This window comes from Pollicipes pollicipes, unplaced genomic scaffold (assembly GCF_011947565.3).
Source record: "Pollicipes pollicipes isolate AB1234 unplaced genomic scaffold, Ppol_2.1 Scaffold_4881;HRSCAF=5763_pilon_pilon_pilon, whole genome shotgun sequence".
Classification (NCBI taxonomy): Eukaryota; Metazoa; Arthropoda; class Thecostraca; order Pollicipedomorpha; family Pollicipedidae; genus Pollicipes; species Pollicipes pollicipes.
Window position 1 is genome coordinate 1,454,493 of NW_023596576.1, and position 23,172 is coordinate 1,477,664.

General features: G+C 52.6%; 1 protein-coding gene across 1 annotated transcript; it reads right to left on the reverse strand.

Moving 5' to 3' along the window:
* Nucleotides 1–219: 219 nt before the first annotated feature.
* LOC119101735 (uncharacterized) lies at nucleotides 220–14,126 on the reverse strand. Its single transcript, XM_037225153.1, has 3 exons — nucleotides 13,875–14,126; nucleotides 611–1,392; nucleotides 220–505 (listed from the first exon to the last, which is right to left on the reverse strand). Exons 1-3 carry the CDS (start codon nucleotides 14,124–14,126, stop codon nucleotides 220–222), a joined length of 1,320 nt encoding a protein of 439 aa, XP_037081048.1.
* Between the last annotated feature and the right edge of the window lie 9,046 nt (nucleotides 14,127–23,172).

Sequence of the window (23,172 nt, forward strand, 5' to 3'; positions counted from 1 at the left end):
TTCGTAATGTTAAAAGACGTACTATATCCGTTGGGGCAGCGACCCCCTGTTGTCAGACCAGCCGCGATTTCATGACATCTCATAGCTTGTATGACACCACAAAGCATCGAATTGCTGTGCTTTTCCGACATTTTCGCTGCACGGACACACAGGCCGTAAAAAAACACACCGTCACGATGTTGAAGGCGCACACTTGCAGTGCACACTGTCGGTGACACCTCAAGCCCTTCTGGAAAAGCACCGGGCGCGCATTATGTCGCGCGCCAGCTCGTGGTAGCCGCGTCTCACGTCGTACGAGAACACAAAGTTCAGCACGGGGTTGGCCGCGAACACGAACAGCTCAAGGTTGTTGCTGAGTGCGCGCCACACCTGGTAGCAGTTGTAGCCCTCCTTGTAGAGATGCGACGCCTGGCCCCAGACGAACACCACCGACGAGAGCACGCTGGTCAGGATACTCAGCGCCGAGATCGCCGGCAGCATCAGCGTCGTGCGCCGCCGCTGGACGCTGGCGCGCCGGCGCGCCGCCGGCGACGAGCCAGCCGACTCCGGCGCCGCCGAGATCACCGCCAGGGGCGCCAGCTCCGTGCTGGCGGGGGCGCAGCAGAGGCACCACGCGCCCCGAGCCGGTGGCGTCGGGTCGGACGACAGCGGCACCAGCGAACGGCGATTACGTTGAGCCAGCAGGCCGCGCGCCACCAGCACGTTGTTGAAGACGATGATGGCGGACGGTAGCAGGCGCACGCTCGCCTGCAGCAGCCACTGGTATGCGAGCCAGCCCTTGGTGGCAGTGAACTCCTCCTCGCGCAGCACGTACGTCCCTAGCGTGCTGTCCAGCTGTACCTCGTACTGGAACACCATCGGCACGTACAGGGCCAGCGCCACCACCAGCGAGCCGGCTATGCGCACGAACGCCAGGTCTGCCGTCTCTGTGGCGTGGTAAGCCGCCGGGCGCATCATCGCCTCGCGCCGGTTGGCCGACAGCCAGAGCGTGATGAACACGCTCGCCGACACGAACATGTTCGTCAGTGGCTTGTTAAGGTGCGCTGCGTAGAAGGCGAGCGACAGCGACGCGCCACAACGGTCGAAGCGCGTCTCCTGTGTCAGCAGGTACACGAACAGCGTGGAGAAGAGGAGCCCCAGCAGGTCGGACACCGACAGCCAGTGCAGGTACGTGTAGACGGTGAGCGCGCGCAGCGGCGGCCGGCGCAGCACGGTCAGGTTGGCGATGTTCGCCGCCAGACCGAGCGCGCAGATGGCGGGCGCGCACCAGACGTACGCCGCCTGCGTCAACCGCGCCATCCGCTCGTCGGGCTCGTCACACGAGCTCGTCGGAGGCCCGGCCATCGCACGGTGCGGGTTCGGGATCAGGAGGTCCCCACTGAGTCGGTTCGGCTCGGGCCCAGGAGGCCCGACTGTGGTAGGCGGTTCGGCGGATTGCGCTCCGTTTGCGTCTTGTACGGGTCTCCACTGCACCTTGTGCCGCTGCTCTCGGTCGCGCTCCTTTCACGCAACGCTCACACGGACCACGCCCTGTCAGTACCTGCTGCTGTTCACGCTTCTCTCCTGCTCAGGCACCCTGTCTCCTCCCAGCGCGCCTCTGTCTCCTCAAGGCGCGTTCCCTCCTCCGCGTGGTGAGACGCGCCCCCGGCTCCTCCGCCAACCGCGGAGAGCAAAGCCACCAGCGGCCGCGCGGCGCGGAGACCTGCCCTAACCTGCGGCCGGACCGGCCCGCTCTTGGCGACTGACACCGCCAGGTGTGTCCGACGCTCGCTTATTGTGTTGGTCGGTCGGCGTGTCAACAGATCGCCGGCCTCAATTAGGCAGGTGAGCCTCGGCGCGCGCGGGGCGGCGCCGGCAGGTGGGCTGCCCCAGCCCGGCCCGGATTGGACGCCGTCACGCGGGAGGGAGTGATCACCGCCGTGGGGCAGAGGATGGGCAGAGGGCAGAGGGTCCCCTATCCTGGTCCCCGTGGAGCATCAGGAAAATTGCGTCGCGTTCGAGTGGGTACTGTCACCGGATGGCCTTATTGGCGTCCCCGTGTGCTAACATCCACAGCCGGTCTGTTAATTTGCCGCTTGTCTGGTGAACACGCTGTTGACTAAAGAGCTAAAAGCTGTACATTGCATTGCTAATTAAACTGAGGGGACTCCGCAGGAAGCTTGTCATGCATTCGTGGCCAACATGTTGTAATGGGCCTAGTGGCCGAGAAGTTAGCACCTTCGGCTCTCCAGTGGGAGGCCCGAGTTTGGATCGCGGTGGAGCCATTGCCCCAAACCCCACAAAGTTAATTATCTATGCTTTCGCTGGCGCTCCATAAATGGGTATCCGATGACACGTGTCGCCTTCCTTTTTACAATAAAGTTAGCTGACCGTAAATATCCCAGTACAGTAAATGGCCAGAGATCACGACTTTGTTGTCGCTTTCGTCCGTCATTGAAGAGACACCCACCGCCTGACGCTATATGGTGTCGATTGCCTCTAGCTTTGGCAGAAAGAGCGGGCGACGCGGGGACATAGCGCCCAGGTGTTCGGGTTTTCGTGCGACTGTCTGGCGTTAGCAAATGGGAGGAAAAATTGGCTTAAACGCATATTTTGCAGAAAGCTATTTTAAACTGATCCACACCCAGTATCATAATTTCGCCAGGCGTTTAAATTCATGCGGCACCTGGAGGTAGACTGGCGTTCTGCCAGGGAGTTTTAACATGACAAGGCAGTGCAGAGGATGCTTATCGGCGTTTACTGGTTCGTGATTCAGGAATCATGAAACGGGCTTGAGAAGCTTGTGAAGTTCGGGTTTGAAGACTGGTGCCACGAGTATGAATCTCGATTTATGAAGATTCCAATATTTCTGTTTCATTTTTTCTTCCCTCAAATTTCAATTCACTTTATTATCAGTAACCATATATTCAATATTGATCATGTCTTCATCTCTTTGTTGCCATTCCGGAATTTCTGTAATACAACTTAGGCGGTATTTGGGGATCATTATCAGGCATATTAAATTCTAAATTCTTTGGGGGAGGGGGCATGCCCCACAATGTTGAGCTGGGCGCCCCCTGTTGGGCTGAACTCCCCCCCCCCAATATTTGGCTGGGCCACCGCTATATTTTCTCGGCCTTCAAAATGTGCAACCTCTTTTCTGAAACCATATCACCTCTTGGAAGTAAAGATAATTTGATATTTCTTACGAATTCGCAAGTTGGCATTAAAGAAATGTACTTATATAAAACGATGCCCAATAACTCACGTAAAATGAAGCCCACAAAAAGTTGCATGTTGTAAGCCTCTCACCTCACAGTGAATGCTTGTACGCAATTCGGCCCTATGACGCCTACCTCACAGTGAATGTTTGTACGTCATTGGGCCTTATAACGCCTACCTCACAGTGAATGTTTGTACGCCATTTAGCCTCATGACGCTTACCTCACAGTAAATGTTTGTATGCCATTGGGCCTTATGACGCCTCTGAGACTGTATGCCAACGCCTGCCTCTTATCTCGGCAGAAACGGTGGGTATCGCGGGAGGTCAAACTGTGAATGGCTAAACGTAAAAAAATAACCTGTACACCCTGCCTTGCTCGCAATAGCACCCGACTGACACGACATGCCATCACACAAGGATTAGAATGTTGGTGGTGGTAGCAGAAAGCGGCGAAGCTATTAAAATCTGTAGACCTTTAACGCACTATTCTTTCTTGAAGTAAAACATACGGCCAGCTCCCCAGAATATGAGTAACACATTTTGAGCCGTTACCATGGAAACATTCCAAACTTGCACTGCTTGTTTTGAGTGTATTAAAGGAGCACACAAATGTCTTATCTTCTAATTGAGGAATGTGGCAAGAACGATGCATAAATAATATTAGTTCTGGATATTCAAAGGATATCAGGTGTACTGCGCCTCCGGCACGTAAATCGCCTTGCATTGGAACTATCACATCGTTATAGTATAAGATAGCAGAAAGTTACAACGAAATGTATCTTAAAATGCACAGTGTACACCATATGAACGTATTTCGTGCACAATTGCCGACGTATTTTCATATTGTTTTAGCATGTACCACACCACACCACAGCCTCCTGGCGCGATGGTCTAACCTCGGTTGCTCGTGATGTTGTAACTGCTAATTCCAATCTGAGATTCTACCTCGAAATGGCGTTGATGAGTTGTCTTGGTCAAGAAATGAAGAGCGCTTTCGTCCCAGCCCGGGGTACCTAGTAACTGCTATTCTGGCGTCGATATGGGGACCGGAGGGCCCTGGTCGATCCGGAGGCCTTCAGAGGGATACACCGTGCACCGGCTCCATCCCTGATGCGGCAGGCCCTCTGGTCTGGGCATCTGACACAGGATCGACGCATGGACACGTGACTGACGCAGAAGGATCCCTTACCGGCACAGAGAGTCCCATGCATTATTCGCGCCGAGGTACCAATTTGGCTTATCGACCCCTGCCTCTGGTTGAAACGGAGCTCAGGGCCCCTCATTGGGTTCTGCAACCTCTGACTGGCACAAGCCACAGCTTCGTTGTGAGTGTAGATCATTGTATCATCATTTTTCATGTCTCCTGTCATTAGCAAAAGGGTATTGACCAACGCAAGAAGCCTTTTGACATTCTAGGTCTCGCTTCTATCCCTGTCCAGCACATGTATCCATGACCGACTTTGGGCTTATTTCCGACGCGGTTCGCCTTTTTCGGCGCTGTGAGCCCCTGATCGGCACAGGGGCCGGACCATTGCACAATCTTTTGGATAAACATTTGCGTTCCCGGCCCTGCCCCGAGTTTGGAAAGAGGCCGCAGGGCCAAGACCGGCGCGAGACGGAGTATGACCCACTGGCTGAGGTCCCCACATTCCCTGGCCCGCCCTACGGATCCTTCGATTGGATCCTTGTTCGTTGTTCCCTCGGGCCCAAAGGGCTGCTCGGGGCCTCATGACTTAAAGACCTAAGGCAGGCCAAGTGTCTCTGTTCCACCGTAGTGATGCCCTTGGTTCATCGTAAAAATGAAAAGGGGTCAATATTTGTGCGCCCTAGAGTTTGCCATCACATAAAATTTTAGGGCTTGGAGGCCCTCGTCGTGCCCCCTAGAACTGAGTGCCTCTTCAAAATACAGGTCGTGATGCCCGAAATGAAGGCATCAGGCATCTCTTCGACGAGAGGCTAAGGACTAAGGACGAGGACTAAGGATTTCGTCAAGGTAAAGGCACAGAAATTGTGCAGCCCCTGATTTTAATGCCCTTTTAAGATGAAGATGTCGGAGTCCTTGAAATGACCGTTTGGATTTGGTGCCTGCTAAAAATAAATGTTATGATGCCCCCAACATAAAATTGTTGGTGCCTGGTCGCCAAATGGGCTGATCCGTAATTTCGTCAATGGAGCGCCGCAGTTACTGCAATTTTCCCCGAAATTTGTTGTCTATTACAAATAATTTTTTTGGAGCAATTTGAGGTGCCCCCTGAAAATGGGTGTCTCTTGAAACTGAAGGTAATGGCTCCTCAAAATGAGAAATGTTGGTGCCACTTTGCCTAACGTCGAAGAACGGACCGATCAGGAATCTTGTCGCGGTGAAACGCACGAAGCACCCCGAAAATAGAGATCATAGTGCGTTCAAATAAATGTTTTGGTGCACCTTGCCTAAGGAACTGTTCTAGGATTTTGTTTAGGGGTGGAAAGCACAACATTGTTGTGGCTCTTGAGAATGAATGTCTGCGGCCCTTCGCGGTACCCTCTGGAGTTGGCGCCTGTTGAAAATAAAGACTATGGTGCTGGAAAGGATGTTTTAGTGTTCCTTGCCAAAAGGGCCGATCGAAGATTTTGCCAAACGAACAAGGCACATACAAAGAAGTGCTCCTAGTGCTTGATGCCCCCAGAAAGTGAAAATTCGGGACTCTTCCGGTGTCCCTGGAGTTTGGTGCCTCTTGGAAATAAGGTCTATATGGTTTGAAAACCAAGGTTTGTTGTGGCCCAGGGGGGTGGCTCATGAGTGGCCCAATGCGTGGTTGGCATCGCCCCATGTCTTCTCCATCCACCCTCAGGATACACCCCTGTCCGCATTGTTAGATTTCAAGCAGGATGAGAGTCCACGTGTGCCGCCTTGTATTCTTTTCCGAGGGCCCTGCCCCCTCCCCCCCCCCCAAAATGTTGAGTTGGGCCTCCTCCTATTGTTGGCTTGGCCCCCAATGTTTTTTTTTTGCTGGAGTGCCACAAGAAACGCAGGCAAAAATGGCCATAGCATGATGACCTTCTTTTTGGATCTTACTGCGTAGCGGTGTCTCGTATTACTCTTGTAACAAAGAGTTATGGCTGCTCTCACCACCAGTTACAAATCGTAACAGCTCAAGGGATAAGCGATGCAATAAGCTTCACATAGCTAGCGCTATAAAACACACATTGGTTTGTGAGGTTAAAGTGGAAAGCTCTGGAATATGGGGATGGCCTAAGTCCTTCATGGCTAACCCCATCCCCGTCCCCCACAACCAAAATGCGTGTCGCTTCCCACGACCGCCATAGAAGAGCGCCATCGGCGCCCTAAGGTGGCCTCTGAAGGGGCGCATTCAAGGGGCGCAAAAATTGACACCCGTGGGTAAAACCATCAAATTTGGTCAGTTCTGGAGCATTGCCATCGTCATTTAATAAAGTATGTTCTTTAGCGCCAGTGCCCGGTACTTCCGGGAGGAGCCCAACAACCATTTAAAATCGCTGCCTTCCCGCAGCTTCCTGGAACGGCCTTGAAGCAGCGCCATTTGTAGGCACGAGCATTGTCCACTATGACAGGCAGGTGCTGTCTCGACTAGTGGCTGGTTCTTCTCTAACAAATGATCTGTCTTTGAGCCCAAATCGAATTTCAAATCGTCATTTTAGATTTTCAGAAGCTATGAGACTTATATGAAGAAATATTACTAAAATACCAAAGCCCTTCTGCTGTCCCGTGCTCATCCTCAAGTGATGAGCTGTTGAGGCTGAGCGCGGCTGGTGATATTGAGTACCGTCAATATAATCGCTGTGTAGCGCCACAGCGCCGTTTAATCAGCACCTCCATGTATACTGAAAGTCGTTCACTCAAAACAATAGCTTTGAGCTCACAATACCAAAAACCAGGAGCCACAAGCATGTGTTCCTTAATCAAGTGCAAATTATGGCCGCAGAGTAAAGTGAACGAAATTCCGAAGAAATGAGTCTCGGAGAAGGATGGGCGAGATTCATGGGCTTGCCCCACCCCTTCCAATGAAAAATGCGAAGTTCCACCCCCGGCCACAGGATACTCGTGGCTCGTTGTTCTCGACGTTTATATAGCAGGGGCTGATCCAGGAATTCACAGAGACTGCAGGGGCCACGAAATGGTCAGTGATCCTAACACGATGGCGGTGTCCCGAGCATGTATGGGCTTCCAAGACCCAAATGTGGCTCACGTGCGGTACTGGCGTGCTTTAGTATATTGGGCTGAGAGCCTCTACGCAGCATCCTGACGGCATTTGTTCATCAAAGCCCCGCTTAATGACGCAAATATGCCCTCGCCTTCTGCGACTATTACCGCTACTGCTGTTGCGTTCATTACCACTGCTAAAAGGTCAAGGAAATCGGAAATCACAATGGGAAGTCATTTTAGCAGATTACTGTTTGGAATCCCCACATACTACTGATAATAATGGGCTAACAGCCTGATACTAAGACTAAACAAAGCCTAAGACTACTAAGACTAAAAGTAATGCCAGGATTGCCTAGTGCCTATGAGCCCCACAGTCTTCAGGGAATATTTACATGGTGAAGGCTCCTGGACAGTGGAGGAGATGCACTTGCAAGAAGCGATCGAGAGACAAAAACATCAACGCCCACCGGACCGACTAGGGACGAAAAGAACGGTCAGTAACGAAGGTTTTCATTTAGGATTCCGTCCTTCTTTCAAAGTTTTTTTTTGTCTCGCTAAATAGTCCTGAAGTACGTAGCGTCACATTATTGTGACAGGCTGTATTTTAACACGCCAATGACTGCGTAAGTCAAAAAAGCGCGACGTCATGTAGACTACAGGCTTTCACGGATAGATTTGTTTGACCCGAACCACCTGCTATGCCCATGAACCCGTGCGTATAGCCACCTGCAGCCCACTTGTACGTTGCACCCGCCCATTATCTGTTCCCGCGCATTTTCCGGCATAAAGGAGCTTTGAAGAAGTTTACAGTCTTCCTTGGTCGTATGCGTTGATAATTACAAACGCGCCTGTGAATGGAGCGAATTATGGCTAAAATAGGCACACACAGTAGAACCGCGTAGTATCTCTTGAACCATTTACCTAGCTTTACGCAAACGAGCTACCTATATCCGTATCCCTACCCCAAAGTTTCCGAAAATCTGTACGTTACCCAACCAGGTATCCATTCCACGTGGACACCCCACAGGCGTACCCAACGCGTGAGGTCCTCTGACGTACACGGAGGACCGCGAGCCGGTGGCGCAGATAGTTACATCCTACCAATCACAAGCCGCAATAGTAACACCCTAGGGTAGGGAAATTACCCCAATACACAAAGCGTTTGTTGCGCACACGTTCATCATCTCAGCGCTTTTAAGCTCCGCGCGTAGAATAAAATAGTAAGTAAGCCAGCACAGCAAGCCAAAGCTCGCCACGCAGGTACGACGACACCAAGCGTATTCACATCCATGACAGCGCATCAAGAGCTGGGCCACGGCAAAAGCAGCAGCATCTCAGCGCCGCGCTGGAACAAATACGGAATACCTTGTCAGACCTACTTGATCGGCTCATCAGGTGCGCCCGAACCTGTTACTATTGTAGGTGCGAGTAAAGGGTCAGTGCATATTGGCATCATATGCAATTTAGGCATTTACACTGATGATGATGCATATAACAATTTTACATCGCAATTGTCCGTAGCATTTAGTTTACATAAGTTCGTCAGGATAAAGAGCATGGGATGTTAAGTCCGTGACATGGAAAGTGCGTGATGTAAAACTTTGTAATGGTGAAGGTAACTGGTCAGTGGTTTGTAAGGTAACGTGTTTGCCCGGGAAAAGAGCGGAAAAGGTATGGAAAAGCGAGAAAAGTGTGTACGTATGGAAAAGTGTCTTACGCATTTGTCTGCGCACAAATGTTCGCATTCAACTGTTCGAAGTTCGTATGCAGATGCGTGATGTGTGTTTGAATGCAGGTCCCAATCCCTGTGGTCTGGATCGGATGCATTATCACTGCGGAAGTTGAAAATTCACAAAGTTACAGATATCTGACTGGCACAAATTGCAAGCTTAAGAGGCCTCAAGTCTCAGGGTGGGACGGGGGCCGAGCCCAGCGAGATCATCACAAGGAAGTCGAAAAAGCCTGCTACGGCGCTAAAAATGCAGGCCTGGGGGGTGTAATCTAGCCCACCCCCACGGGCGCTCCCGCCTCTGGCGGCGCCCCTGGTTAACACCACAGCTTTGTACTTTTTAGGCCCTGTTTTCGCGACCTGGTTTTAGATGTTGTTTGCGAATTCAAGGAGCGTCTCAGCCTCCGTAGCGTGCTGTCATGCTGGTTGGGATCCGTTTAAGACATAACTACAAAGCTTCGTGAATGCTTATGTTCCCTACTTTGTTCTCCGTATATTGTGAAATAATAATTATTCTCCAGTAAATTCACGTGTGCATCCATAGGGGATGGTGGGGGAGGGGATCAAGGGACATGCTTGGTGACTAAGTGTTTGGCGGGGGGGGGGGGGGAACTTTCACCTGAGCTGTGCATTTGAACCAGCTTATGAGAAGATCCACTGTTCAGAGTTTTCTGAGATATCACAAGTTTGATCAGCCCTTGAACGAATTCGGGTTCAAATAAATCACAAAAAATTGAACTAAAGAACTAGTTATTCCATACAGTTCAACGGAAGACCTTCCGCTATAGTAATGACCATGTTCTGCAATCATAAGGAGCAGGCCTGTCAATGTTATTGGCCTCTTCATAACCCTCGAATTTACTGGTGAGACAGAGACAACTTCCGCGGTGGCTGGAATCGAAACACCGACCTTTCAATCGCGACCTAGATAGCACGTCATGACAAGCAAGTTTCAAGTAGTGTAGCTTAACTTGCATCATTAGATGTTATCGTTTGACGTGTCTCATACCATGTATCCTGCTAGCACCATATGCTGCACGCGATTTGACCTTTACTTACCACCTCACCCCTCTCCCTGATGGGACCAAAGGATAAACAACTGCGCTCATGCCCAAAATATAAGCTGACAAGCTGATATTGATAGTGGTTGGATACCAATGTACGTACGAACACCTGCACTCGTATGTGTCTCGCCGTATAACATATGAACATATGCCATTCGTACTCGCTTGAAATATGACACTCGTATATCTGTTGCCGTATGACATTTTGCAGCACATGCACTCGTATGCCTCGTGTTTTGCAAAAACCTTTCAAAAATATTGGCAACGCGAATGCTACTCCTTGACCTTTGCAAAATGGCGAAAAAGTCACTTCTCGATTTGAAGAGTATTTGGTGACAAATTGAATGGTCGTTGGTCGTTGAATTCGTCGTTGACGGACCCAGCCATGTAACAAAATAATACTTCCAAAATTATTATGTGCTCTAAGAGGTGGTGAATTCGGAGTCCGTTTGCATCCGACCCAAACTTGCCCCCGACGTAAGCGGAATATACCTGAAAATCGCTCAGCCGAGATGTTCGCCTTAAAGTATCCCGCGTACACCAAATTTCACCGAAGTCTTGGAGCACTCCTCATAGGAGTACAGCCTATGCACACGTATTGCTATAAGGTCAGTACGTGGAAGCTTTTGGTACGTACCGTGGTCCAACAACTTTATCCGTTACAAACATTCATGCTCGTATCATTGTGAAGGGTGGTGTGCGTAAAATTGCTGCGCGAATGAAGAATGGCGCGCGTACAATTTTCACAAAGAAATGCGTACGTACAGTTGCTTACGAAGAATTGCGTACGTGCAACTGTTTACGAAGAGATGCGTACAATTGCATAGGAACAATTGTGCACGTACTTAATGCATTGGAACGTTTTCTATGCGAACTTTTGCCCTGACGAACTGTTGTCGATACAAATATTTCACATGCGTACTTATGCAAACGTACTTCCTGCACACGTATTTCTTCATACAATCTTTGTCAGTCGCTGTATGTCATGGAAGGACTTTCGTGCGCTTGTGACACATTAAAATCAAATATGAAAGAATAAAACGTTCAGCACAAGTTTGGGTCGCGCCTTCTTCCATTGCCAAATCCTGCATACACCCTGCTGTTGTAACAAGATACATAGGCGAACTTCGCCAATTCTGTATTTTTTGTTTTGGTTACGCTAAAACCTCGATAACAGAGCACCATTTAAGAGCCGAGTGTGAATGTAACTCCTGCAGGTGAAGTCAAAATATGTGAGGCAGCTAAAATCCAACGAATCTATTGTAGCCCCAGAGCCCGAACAGCGCAACCAGGATTTCCCTATCGGAGGGGTGAGCAGAAAAGTCGACTAAACACGAGCTGGCACGGATGAAAACACGTCTTAAATGTTACTGGGGTTAAAACAAAACTAATTTAATCTGCTGGAAATGTATTAGGGCCCAGACGCAGCAAACCAGTGGTGGTTACGCCAGTGTGACAAACTCTTGCTTCTTTTGCTGGAGACAACCAGGGATCCCTGGGACCCGTCTGGTCACGGTAGTGCGTTAGGTCATCCACATTTCGGGATTGTTCGACGAACTTGAACCACACAATGTCTTTAGGCCTCTGTGTTTTTAATCGTTAGCCACGCCTGGGGTGTTGGACCGCTCCCCCCCCCCCCCCCCCCCCCCCCACCTCCCCGCTTCCTCAGCTCCATTCACAGTGCACTGATTTTGTAAAAGCATCTGTTCAATAATGATGTCGGTCATAAAATGCTGTTCATGACAAACGATGTCACTTGAAGCCATCGCAAGATGTGCTTCCTTGACACGGTGACCTCATTCCAGCTTAGCAGCAAAATCCCATGCGTACTCGAAACCAAACTTGCAGGCGCGACTGTCAAGGTCAGCGCTTTTGTGGGCAAAGACAGCGGTAGCATCGTTGCGGATCAATAATTAACGCCACCGAGAAAGCAGTGCCTAACCTTTGGGTGATGCAATAGCGAACACTTATTGATTGCTCACTGATAATTCTGAGATGTGTGCGTATCGATTGCAACGCACTGTGCCGGCGCATTAGATGCATGTAAAAGGAAACTGCCCGTACAAGATCAGACGGGTTACATAACAGCGCTGGGCCCATCGATTTCCTATGTTGGCCATGAAGGTGCCTCCTCCCCCCGGCGCTGAACAGCCAGCGCCGCCACGCGAAGAGTCGGATCGCCATCAGGGCCCGCGACCGAATACATTTAGCTCCCGATCACCTAGCTCAGTGCGACGACACAACTGTCTTCAGTACTTCACTGTCCCAGTCTTGACCTCGGCGTTTGAATGCAACACTCCGATCAAAGTTTGCACACATTCCAGGCTACCCCCAACCGTCCTTGAATTGCGTCAAGCGTGGTCTGCAAATTACGTCATGCATTGTGAGTCGTACATCAACCACCCCCTAGTGGCGCACTAATTGGGTAGGCCGGCCGACCCCTTAAGCATAAGTGTTGAGAGTCGCGACCCATGAAGTCCCAAGAGTAGTAACGTCCACTTAGCCCCGAATTCAGCTAGTCGGTCCAAAGACAGACGTGTCACTTGTCGCGAAAGGAAGCCAACGGTGTCCAGCTTCGCAATTTTAAAAGAATTAAACATTACTTGCGACTGCATTCGAACTCAGCACTACGTTGCTCAACCGTTGCAACCCAATGTAACCCGTTGATGCGCGTAATTATAGTACCCCCATCCCATCCCCTTACAATCCCTTATTCCCGTTCGCGCGTAAAAGGCGTTCTGGTTGGCTGCTTTGGTCTTCGGAGCAGCGCCCAATTAACCTAATGCGTCAGTATTGTCCCGTTCGTGCACAAACACGACAGTCAGGGAGAGACCGCAATCATTTCATTTTGAAGGCAAGTTCACACGTTTTGATGCTATTTTGCCGTCTTCCAATTATTGTTGGTGCTATGTGTTCTGAAGTAGTCACATTATATGAGCCCTTTCATTCCGAAAGACCCGTTCATGCTCAAATTATCGTCTTCCTCGTCCAGAATCCACCGTACCCCTTGTTACAACTCCGTTGCGTCCCAGTAAAACCCCCGCCCCTCCATGTGTATAAGGGGCCGTCCACGAATCGCGTTATGCGTTGAGTATTTATTAGATGGCTCATAACTTAGGAGTGACAGGGAAGATCTTCGGCGTGGTGGCGATCCGGTGTGGACTGCAAATGTTCATAATCTATTTACAATGCGGCCTGCGCGTCCAAGGTTCAATCATGACCCTCCGGAGCTTACCTTGGCTGAAATTGGTTTTCAACAAAGGTCACGCCGAACCATACAGCGCACGAGGACAACTGGAGCCTCACACACACGGCAGAAGAACAGGATCCAAGCACAGATACGTCCGGCGAGATCGCGGCAGAACGGCAGGCATGTTCACAGCGCTAACATTTACAGACACAGCAAAGCGTATCGCGCAATTGGCTCACTCGGTCCATACGTGCAGCAGTTTGAGCTCAGCGCCCCGTGCTCAACCAACGGGTCTTTCTCAGCCTTTTCCGGGCCCGAGCTTTAATGCTTCTTGTCCCCGTCGTCCTTGTCGACATTGTAGGTGATCCGCAGCGGGACCGGGTCCTCTTCTTCTTTTCTTCATTACGCGCTGGGCCCTCAATCGTGATGGGTATGTTCCTCACCCGTTAGCCAACGGCTTCTGCGCGAGAGGAGCTTCCAGCTTTAGATGACCCGAGCTGGTTAGCTGCGAGGTCAGTTTGATCCACCCTCGCATCCTCTGGCGCCGTGATCTGGCGCACCGTACTGCTGAACGAATAGCTGTTCTTCGACTTCTCTTCGTGCTCAGCCCGGACAGTGATGACATTGTCACTGACCTTGACAACAACCTCGTCAGGCTCATAGTGGCCCAGGTGCATGGACACCTGGAACTTCTCCGGCTTTTCCTGGTCTTGCACCTGCTTCTCATGCACATCAGCAAGTAGTGGAAGCCCCATCCACGGCCCAAGCCAATACGCCATGTCGCCCACAGAATGTCACCGTACAACCTTCGCTTACGCGACCAACGGTCGGAGCCGTCCACCACGGAATGGACCTTCCGACCAAACTGTCGTTTAAATATACCTGTGCTTGGCCTGCGAGAAATTTCCCGTCGAGCCATGAGTTGATCTATTTCTCGGTGGTACTCGGTTGTACTCGCGAACGGCGCGCCACCACAGCTGACTTGCCATTGGATCTTTGTGGATGACGTCAGCAAAATCTCAGTGTTCATTGGGTAAAGTATGACGTCTCGCATATTCAGAGCTCCCTGAGGAAACAGGAGACTTGGTGAATCGGGAAGACTGGTAAGCGTCGGAGCTTTTGCGTCGGTCACATCGAAGGCACAGCCAGCGCTACGAAATGCGAGGGCTGCTTACTGCTTGTACTGCTTGGCGGCTTGCCCTGGATTAGCCGAGAAGTTCGAAGCGATGGCGGCCTCACAAGGTGACTTCACAAGCAGAGGCGAAAATTATCGACTTCGCCTGTTATACTGAAATCGATGCTCAAGGGGTTTACAGTACCATTAAATTTCTGAACCATTGTGATGCTTAACTGAGAGATTGATGTTTGGTACAGGACGCGATTGTCAATGCAACAAATAACAAGCACAGAGGTAGCGCGCAGAAGAAAGGACGGCGATGCTGTTCAACTACAAACAGGATCTCTACTGAGATAAAAAAACGCGTTACGGATATCATGATTGAGAAATTCATTGGCACGTGCGTGCCACACAAGTGCCTTGCCATCATTTTGCGGTTTGAGGGTGCATCAGTTTTTATTGTGAACCGTCGTCCTGAAATGTGCCCTGTAGGAATACAACAGGTGGTCAATGCCTGCTGTAAATTCGATCGACCTCCCCTTCGACCATTCCTGCATGTAGGTCACGTGGGTTCTGGCCTCAGGCTACAACGAGCTGGTCGGTGCCGCTGTCGCCTCGTGTGGGCACAGCGCAGCCAGACAGCTCACGACGCGCCACCGGTAAACACTGACGCTGATCGAAGGGGATGCACCCGTCTCCTCTCCCGAGACATCTGTAGGAGAGCTGTAGAATGCTTCGTGGCATCCTCCCGCTGTTGTTTGTATCTTGTCTCGCGTCTTTCTGAAAGATACTCTGAAATTGTGGGGTCCGGTTTATGTCAACTGAGTGATCTAGACCAGTTTTAGCCAGATCCTAACGAAAACGTATTTGAGTATGATATTCAGTAAATCTCCAAATACTGACTGGCTGGAGGTGTCACGTCCTCTAGCACGTAGCCCGAAGGCTCGTACAGCGTGAGTAAAACAGCTCAAAAATTCAAAAGCCAAAAAAAGACCTCTAGTTCGCAACAGCTGACATCAGCAGAATCCGCTGCGGATTCCGCGGTCCTCACGGGTTGCGGACCAGAGAGAACCGTCTTTTTTCTCTACCCACAGTTTGCATGTCTACGGGGTTAAAAGAGTTGGCACTTCCAGTTCGCAGTTGCCTGACTGCAGACTATGCAGCAGATATCCAGGCAACCCGCAAGGCATGAACAGACCGACAGTTGTCAAACATGGGCTGGTGGCTCTACATCATATATTGAACTGCCCAGCAAATCGCAATATTTGTTTTGCTGATTTCTGTTGTGTATACATGTACACGTAATGGAACAAAATTACGTAAGTTGTTAGGGGCATTTGCGAGAAACATTATGCGTATATAGTTAAGACAGTTCTGTGTAATGAGACGCCAAGTATTTCGTCAAAACTTCTCTGTATTTTAGTCAAGTATACAATCGCACGGGCCTTCGCTCTCTTCCGCTCCGACGCGGCAACACTTGCTCGTCACCGTCGCCTGTCACACCGGCACCATCATCAGCAGCCGCACCGGCACTATCACCAGCATCAGTAGCATCCCAAAGTGATCAGCATCAGCAACCTCTCCGGCCACAGGCACCCCCACGAACAGCTGTCATTGTCATCCGCGCCTCCGTCACAGGCTTCGCCTGTCTCGGCAGCACTATCGCCCCTACGACGCAAATTTCGTACATGTCACGGTACGCCGTCAATTTCGACCACTTGGTCTGAAATAGTGCCTGACACCACTCCTGGCTGTGACGTCTCCGTACACCGCGTCCCCCGACGACGAACCCCAGACAGTATCTCTAGCAGCATACCGATCGGTGTCACATGGTTCTCGCGGCTCGATAATCACCGGCTGATCAGCAGCGGGCCGCACACAATCCCGCACAGGGTACACGTAGACAGCGGCCGCCGGCGCACTGGCCGCATTTTCAACGTCACGCGGCGTCACGTTCGACAGTTGCAAACCGCCTCGGCGACAGAGCACTGCTTCCTGGCGGCAATGACCTTGAGAGTGCGATGATTTCGCTCAACAGTGCCATCATCGCCGGGCTCATGCACGGCTCGGAACCGCAGGCGAATACTCCATCGTGCCGCGAATGCCTGAAACTGCCTGCTTCGACGGACGGTGTCATTGTCGCACAACAATTCCACAGGTGCAACCTCTCTCCAGGAAAATCTGTCCCAGCAGGTCAACAGCACAGCTAGCACCTGGACGGCGAAGCAGCCGCCACATACGGAACCGAGATGGTCCACAGTCCACTACTGAGAGGTAGCACTGCCCCCGAAAGTGAGTCACGTCGATCGCCAGCCGTGACCACACATCCTGCACGTCCAGCGATCCGTGTGACTACGTCACCGGCGCTGGGTCGATAGAGCGACAGGTGTCGCAGCGATTCACCACACTCCTCACCTGTGACCGGATCACTGTCGGCGAAACGTCGCGCCGAGCATAAGACTGCGTCCGTCGGATCCCTGGATGACCGGCACGAGCGTGGATGTCAGCGATCGCCATCTCAAGGTCGGCGCGGCCGTCTGTCCCCCGATCGGTGGAACCGTCCGTGGGTCCTATGTCGACTCCGTGACCATCGGTCGTCACCCGATCTGCTACGACCGCACAGCCTCCGACCGGCGTCGCACGCTCAAAGGTTGAATCGTCACGCAACCAGTCTCTCGGCACACGGCTTAGCACGTCGGCACGATTCTCAGCACTACGCACCAGCGAGACAAACAGAGTTATGTCCAGCTCACTTACAAGCTGCTGAATGACACCGACCCGGCGCCGAATCAGCATCTCTCCATGAGCTTTGGTGCGCAGACGGGCTCGGCCACTCAGGGCGTCATCTATCCAGCGGTGCACAGTGACCGAGTCTGTTTGGAGATCGACGACACGCATGTGCCGCGCAATGGCCAGATTAATTCCTCGCTCTGCCGCGTCTAGTTCTGCCATGTTGATGTGCGTGCAGTCATCCTTCCGCAGCCAGCACCCGTCCTCAATGACATCGCCCTCGGGCGTGGTCAGCACAACTCCTGCTACCACTGAGCTGACATCTGTCCAAACCACGGCACGGCCACCTCGCACGCTCCAGGTGCCGCGTGCCGGGTCACCCTGGGTCAGCCGGGTCGCGACATGGCTGAGTTGTTCTCGCAGTGTCTCATCAGCTGTTCTGTCGTCCCAGCCACGCGTGACGGCGTTCGCACGACGCTTCAGCCACGCTGTGGCGGGACGGAGCCAGCCGCAGACTGGCAGGTGTGCTACCAGCCACGCTGTGGCGGGGCGGAGCCAGCCGCAGACTGGCAGGTGTGCTACCAGCCACGCTGTGGCGGGACGGAGCCAGCCGCAGACTGGCAGGTGTGCTACCAGCCACGCTGTGGCGGGGCGGAGCCAGCCGCAGACTGGCAGGTGTGCTACCAGCCACGCTGTGGCGGGGCGGAGCCAGCCGCAGACTGGCAGGTGTGCTACCAGCCACGCTGTGGCGGGGCGGAGCCAGCCGCAGACCGGCAGGTGTGCTACCAGCCACGCTGTGGCGGGGCGGAGCCAGCCGCAGACCGGCAGGTGTGCCACCCAGCGGCCGCACCAGGAGAACACTGCACGGCGCGCCAGTACTGTCGGCGGTGGGCCGGGCGGGATGTCGCGCCTCCACAGCATTCTCCCCTGCTCCCGTGAGACATGCAGGCCCAGCAGACGAGCCCCAGCCGCTGCTCGCTCAGGCGGCTTACTCTGCAGCCCGTAATTTGCCAGGCAGGCCACGACGTCATCGGCGCTCATGATGTCTTCGTTCACCAGGATGACGTCCACGTAGGCCGAGCGGCCCGCTCCACGTCTGGGTTTTGTTCAAGAACTGTCCGGACCACTGCCCTTGTCACCAGAGGGGCCTCGTTCGGCCCAAAGCCAAGCCGTGTCAGACAGTATCGATGGCCGGGAATCTGCACAGTTTGGAAGGCCCACAGATGCTGGTCCACATACACCTGCAGGTATGCATCGTGCAGATCCACAACCGCGATATTCTCTCCGTGCCGACGCCACCTCCATTCCAACTGTTTCTGAATAGCCCTCCAGAGTCTTGTAACTTTTCATTAGATGTTGAGAAACGATCCTGTGTGATCCGCGATCTTTTAACTAATTTTCCAACAGGTCATTTGTAATCTGGAATTTGTAGAGCGGGTTCCCACGGGCGGCTTCGAAGCGAGGTGCCTTATCGCGGGACCGTCACTGGCTCCGACCGTCACTGGTCGGAGCCAGTGACGGTCAGCTTATTTGATCCGTACTTTCATGTCATGTCTCAGACACCAATTCTGAGACTGACAAATGTTTTAAGTACGCACGGCGTGTCTTCGATGATCGGATAACCACCATCCACCAAGAGAGTCAGTTTGAAACAGCGCCTTGGTCAGCAGGGAGTGCAGTGCAGGGAAGAAGTAAGTGTTCAGTGAAACAGACGGTCATTGCGCGGGCTTATTCTGCACAAATTACCCGATGAACAGGCTTTGCTCCGATGGAGCAGCGGCTTTCGCAACAAGTTTTTCTTGTCAAAGCTGTTCTTGTAAACCGCTCAGTAAAACGTATTTAGAACAGACAAATGCGAAGATAAAACACATACGTCGCTGCATGTAGTTAATGATATTTTCTCCCCCCAAATGAACCTGTGCCGCCAGGCAGCCTATGATCCTTTCTTTTGACACTACATAAGTCACAGTGCTTTTCTCAGTACGAGCAAACTGCAAACCACCTCGGACAAAACCCACCGAGGCATAGACACGTCAGATATTTCGTGACATAACGATTGCTCGAAAGGCATACTCCCGATCCGCCACTGCAAGCACTTCAGCGAGCTAGGCTAGCATGCACAAATGCTGACCAGCTAGGCATCATCCCTGGCTCAGTCACAACAACCGCTGCATAGTACAGACTCAGCCAGGGGCGCCGCCAGGAGGGGGGACGGGCTGCCCTTTGGGCCACATCTTTTCACCAAAGACCCCGACAAAACGTCGTAAACCGGTGTGACGCGTTCTTACTTAGCTACCCTACCCCTAAAGAGGCGTGGCAACAGCACCGAGCACATGACCTCACTTCTCACACTGCACCGCAATATGGACCGCCTGCGCTTCCACAGCCGTGTCTGCAGGCTCCGTCCGCTTTGTAGGCTCGAAAGACGGTTGCTTGACCTCCTGCTCGGCCTCTAAAGTCTCTTCCCCGGTCTCTGGAGCCCCCACCCTGACCTCTGGAGCTCCCGTCTTGGTCTCTGGAGGCCCCACCTTGATCTCTGGAGCCCCCGTCTGGTTCAGCGCCGGGGCCGTGATCGCGGCGACAGGGGCCCCGATCACCACCTGGCCGGCACGGGTCAGGAGCGAGGTCGCGCGGTCGGGGTCGACGCGGTGCGGCAGGACGAACTGCCGCATCAGTCGGTAGGTGGGGGCCGCCGTCGCCCGAGGTCCCGTCACGTGCCGCCTGCGCCATCACCACGCCGCTTTCCAGCTTGACGCTCATCTCCGGCTGAAAGTTGCTGACATTCATCGAGACGCGGTACATTTCCTTCCTTCTGGACAACATCGGCGGCGCAGTTCTCTGTCGCGTTGGTGCTGGGACCTTCCACGACGGCCTCCCCCTGCGCGGTGGGAGTTGCCTCCCCTGAGATCTCCGACTGCCGGTCCGCTGCCGGAGCGCTGCCCTCAGCAACAGCTGACCCAGCGTCCGGCTCTGACGTCACAGCCTTCTGCTTCTCGCCAGCTGAGCCCACGGCTGGGGTGGGGACGGCAGGCGACGTCTCAAACACCCGCTGGCCGGCACAGGTCAGCCGGGAGGTCACCCCCGCCGGCGTCCACGTGCTCCGGCAGGGTGCACGCGCCGTACCAGACTGCTGATGATGAACGCCGCCGCCAGACTGCTCCCGCGGTGAGCGCGCACCGTAACCACGCCATTAGCCAGCTGGACGCTCAGGCCCTGCGGCCGAAAGCCGGCGGCGTTCAGCGCCAGCGGGAATCCCTTCGTCCTGTCCGCGTGCTCTGCCTCGTTCTCCAGCTTGGTCTGGCTCGCAGTCTTGCAGGACGAGCACGTGACCGGCCGCCAGGCGAGCCCGCCCACCTCGGCGCAGTTGGCCCACAGGCTCCAGAGGTGCAGCGGGCGGCACGCACCGCTCTTGCGACGAGGCGCCCAACGGCTACACCGTGGCTCGGAGGAAAGCAACGCATCGATCTTGGCCGGAACTTCCCGTTGGTTTCGACGCTCACCAGTCAAGCACTCCGTGACCCCGACCGTCGCAAACCCCACGTTTGAATGTTGACCTGCGTTACAGCTTGTGGTATAAATACGTCTGTGATGAAGTCTGGTGATTTTCAGAACTTTATCGTGTTGGATTATCATGGTTTCTCTAGATCACTTCAAATGTCCCACGCCACACTTTTGATTAATCAGCACTCAGGATTATATGACATCAGTCATAGACCATGAAAACTAGCCCAGCTGGTGGTGGCAGTAAAATATGAGCACGGGTCAACGTGGGCTAGCTTCTCGAAAGGTTCCAGCTGCGTTGAGTTCTTTCGACAGGTTTGATATAGTCAGGCGTATCACAACGCGACAGAAGAAAACGACAAAGTCGTGTAAGAAAAGGTAAAACTGTTAACCGGGCCAGAAGGACACTTACGTAATGCGCGGGGGCGATCACAATAGCGAAGTAATCGAACAGATCATGAAAGACCGTTTTCAGAAGGTGCACATGACCATCCGGCGATCACGTGGAAGCTTATGGCGAATACGACGATGTGCTTGCAAGCCTTTACAGTACGCCATTAAATTACAATGGCAGAAAAAGCGAGGACATACACACGAGACTCATATGCAATAGATTTACAGGGGCATCGGGCTGTCTTCGTGCCCATGACGAACGAACTGCTAGAGGCAGATGCATTTGACTATGGAGCCGATTACGTAGAAGTTGACGAGGGCGATGCATATGCCAACCTTAAGCGGCTCCACTAGAGAGGACGCCGGCGCTGAACGCGAAGCGAGACTTCCGGATCCCTGTGCAGGGGCGCGAGGCCACCGGGGACGCTGAACAGAAGGCAGGCGAGCAGAACTGAAGCGAGCGTGGATAGCGGAAGGGCTGGATGGATGGCGGAAATGAGAAGGTGGACGGCGGTGCGCAGTTTGCGCTTTGTTTTGCACTATCGACAGCGAGAGCCACCGAAGTCGTTTTTTGACGTTTGTGACGGTCTTGAATAGTGCGTGCTTTGCCAGGAAGAGCAAGTTTGTTTTGGTGCAGTCACTAGGACGCGTTATCCGCATCTTGTGCTAGTATTTTAGTAATGTTGCGTTTTTAGCTCGGGGCGAGTGAATCTGTGTTTGTGCCTAACTTGTTATGGCTGCGACTGTCAAATGCACGGACGGGTTTGCTTTTGCGTTCGAGGGTGCGTCTACTCGCTCTTGCGACCTGATGTGTGATAACTCCGCGTTGTATAAAAGCACAAGCTAGCTTACTAATTTGACTAATTTACTACCAAACGGAGTGACTGCCTGCCACAACCCGATGGCTTTGTGATGCAAACATATAATATGACAATCCCCGGGCCTTCTGCAGCGTCGAACCCCTTACCATGTCATCGCATTGGATATAACAGTAAAAGGACCAAATCGTGCCGCGGTTCTTACAACTAAAAGTGCTGTCAGTAATGCTCAACAAGTCGGCTAATCCTCCCTCCGACAGCCATTGAATGATTACAGGCGTGCTTTAACTTGACCTGGATCGAGGTCATGGTAGTCTAGCGTCACAAAGGCTCCTGCTGCTGGGGTCTGTCTGCGGAATTAGTTGGCTGACCCGGCTCAAGGTCACACCGGTTCCGGCAGCAGACAAGGTCGATGATGGAACTTTTGCGGGATCCAGCGGCAGCCCCACCCCAGGTCGAGTCCAGTGGCTCGCAGTATGCCGTGAGGAGAAAACAGGATTGCGCCGTTCGATTTCGATGCAATGCTGGTGAAAACTGTGGTTTTCTGGATGATCGCCAGCTTTCCTGCGCGCGAGGTCAAACTTCGGCGATGATCTAAAAACTCTGGCGAGAGAAACCATTTGATGCCTACCGTACAGGAATTTGAGAAAATGTTCGGCACAAAACGAGCTGCCAAACAGGTGGTACTGTAAGGATAAAACTGATGTACTTTCACTTAGCCACATTGGACAAACATGGCTCCTTAAAAAACTGACAAAATGGGGGCGGAAACCTGCACCACACACACCGAAAAGGAAGACAACATAGTGCTACATCACCTAGATATATTGTAGTACTTTTATCGATGTGGTTGGTGACGACCATCCACTACCTTTGTGGTTTTAGTTTTGATCGTCTTCATCTGGCCCTGGCGCCTGACTATAAGACTTGCCCTGCATGTAAGCTTACGACAGACATTTTCACACGAAGTTGCCAAATGCCGCCTCACCGGCCGACGTAAAACAAGAGTCAGCCGAAGTGCTGAATTGGTCTGAGTTGGATGCCACTGGTAATTTAGTTATTTTGAAATAACAGGCTTTGGATTCAGCCAGCGGAGTGCTAATGACTTTAACAGCCGGTGAACTGCTGCCGCTCAGTGGCATGAGGCACGCTTTGTTGCACGTGATGACCAGATCACACCAGATCAGATCAAAACCAGACTCAGATCCAGTTGCACCAACCAGATCGTTTTTGATAGACGACATGTGAATACTGATGCGAACTTTG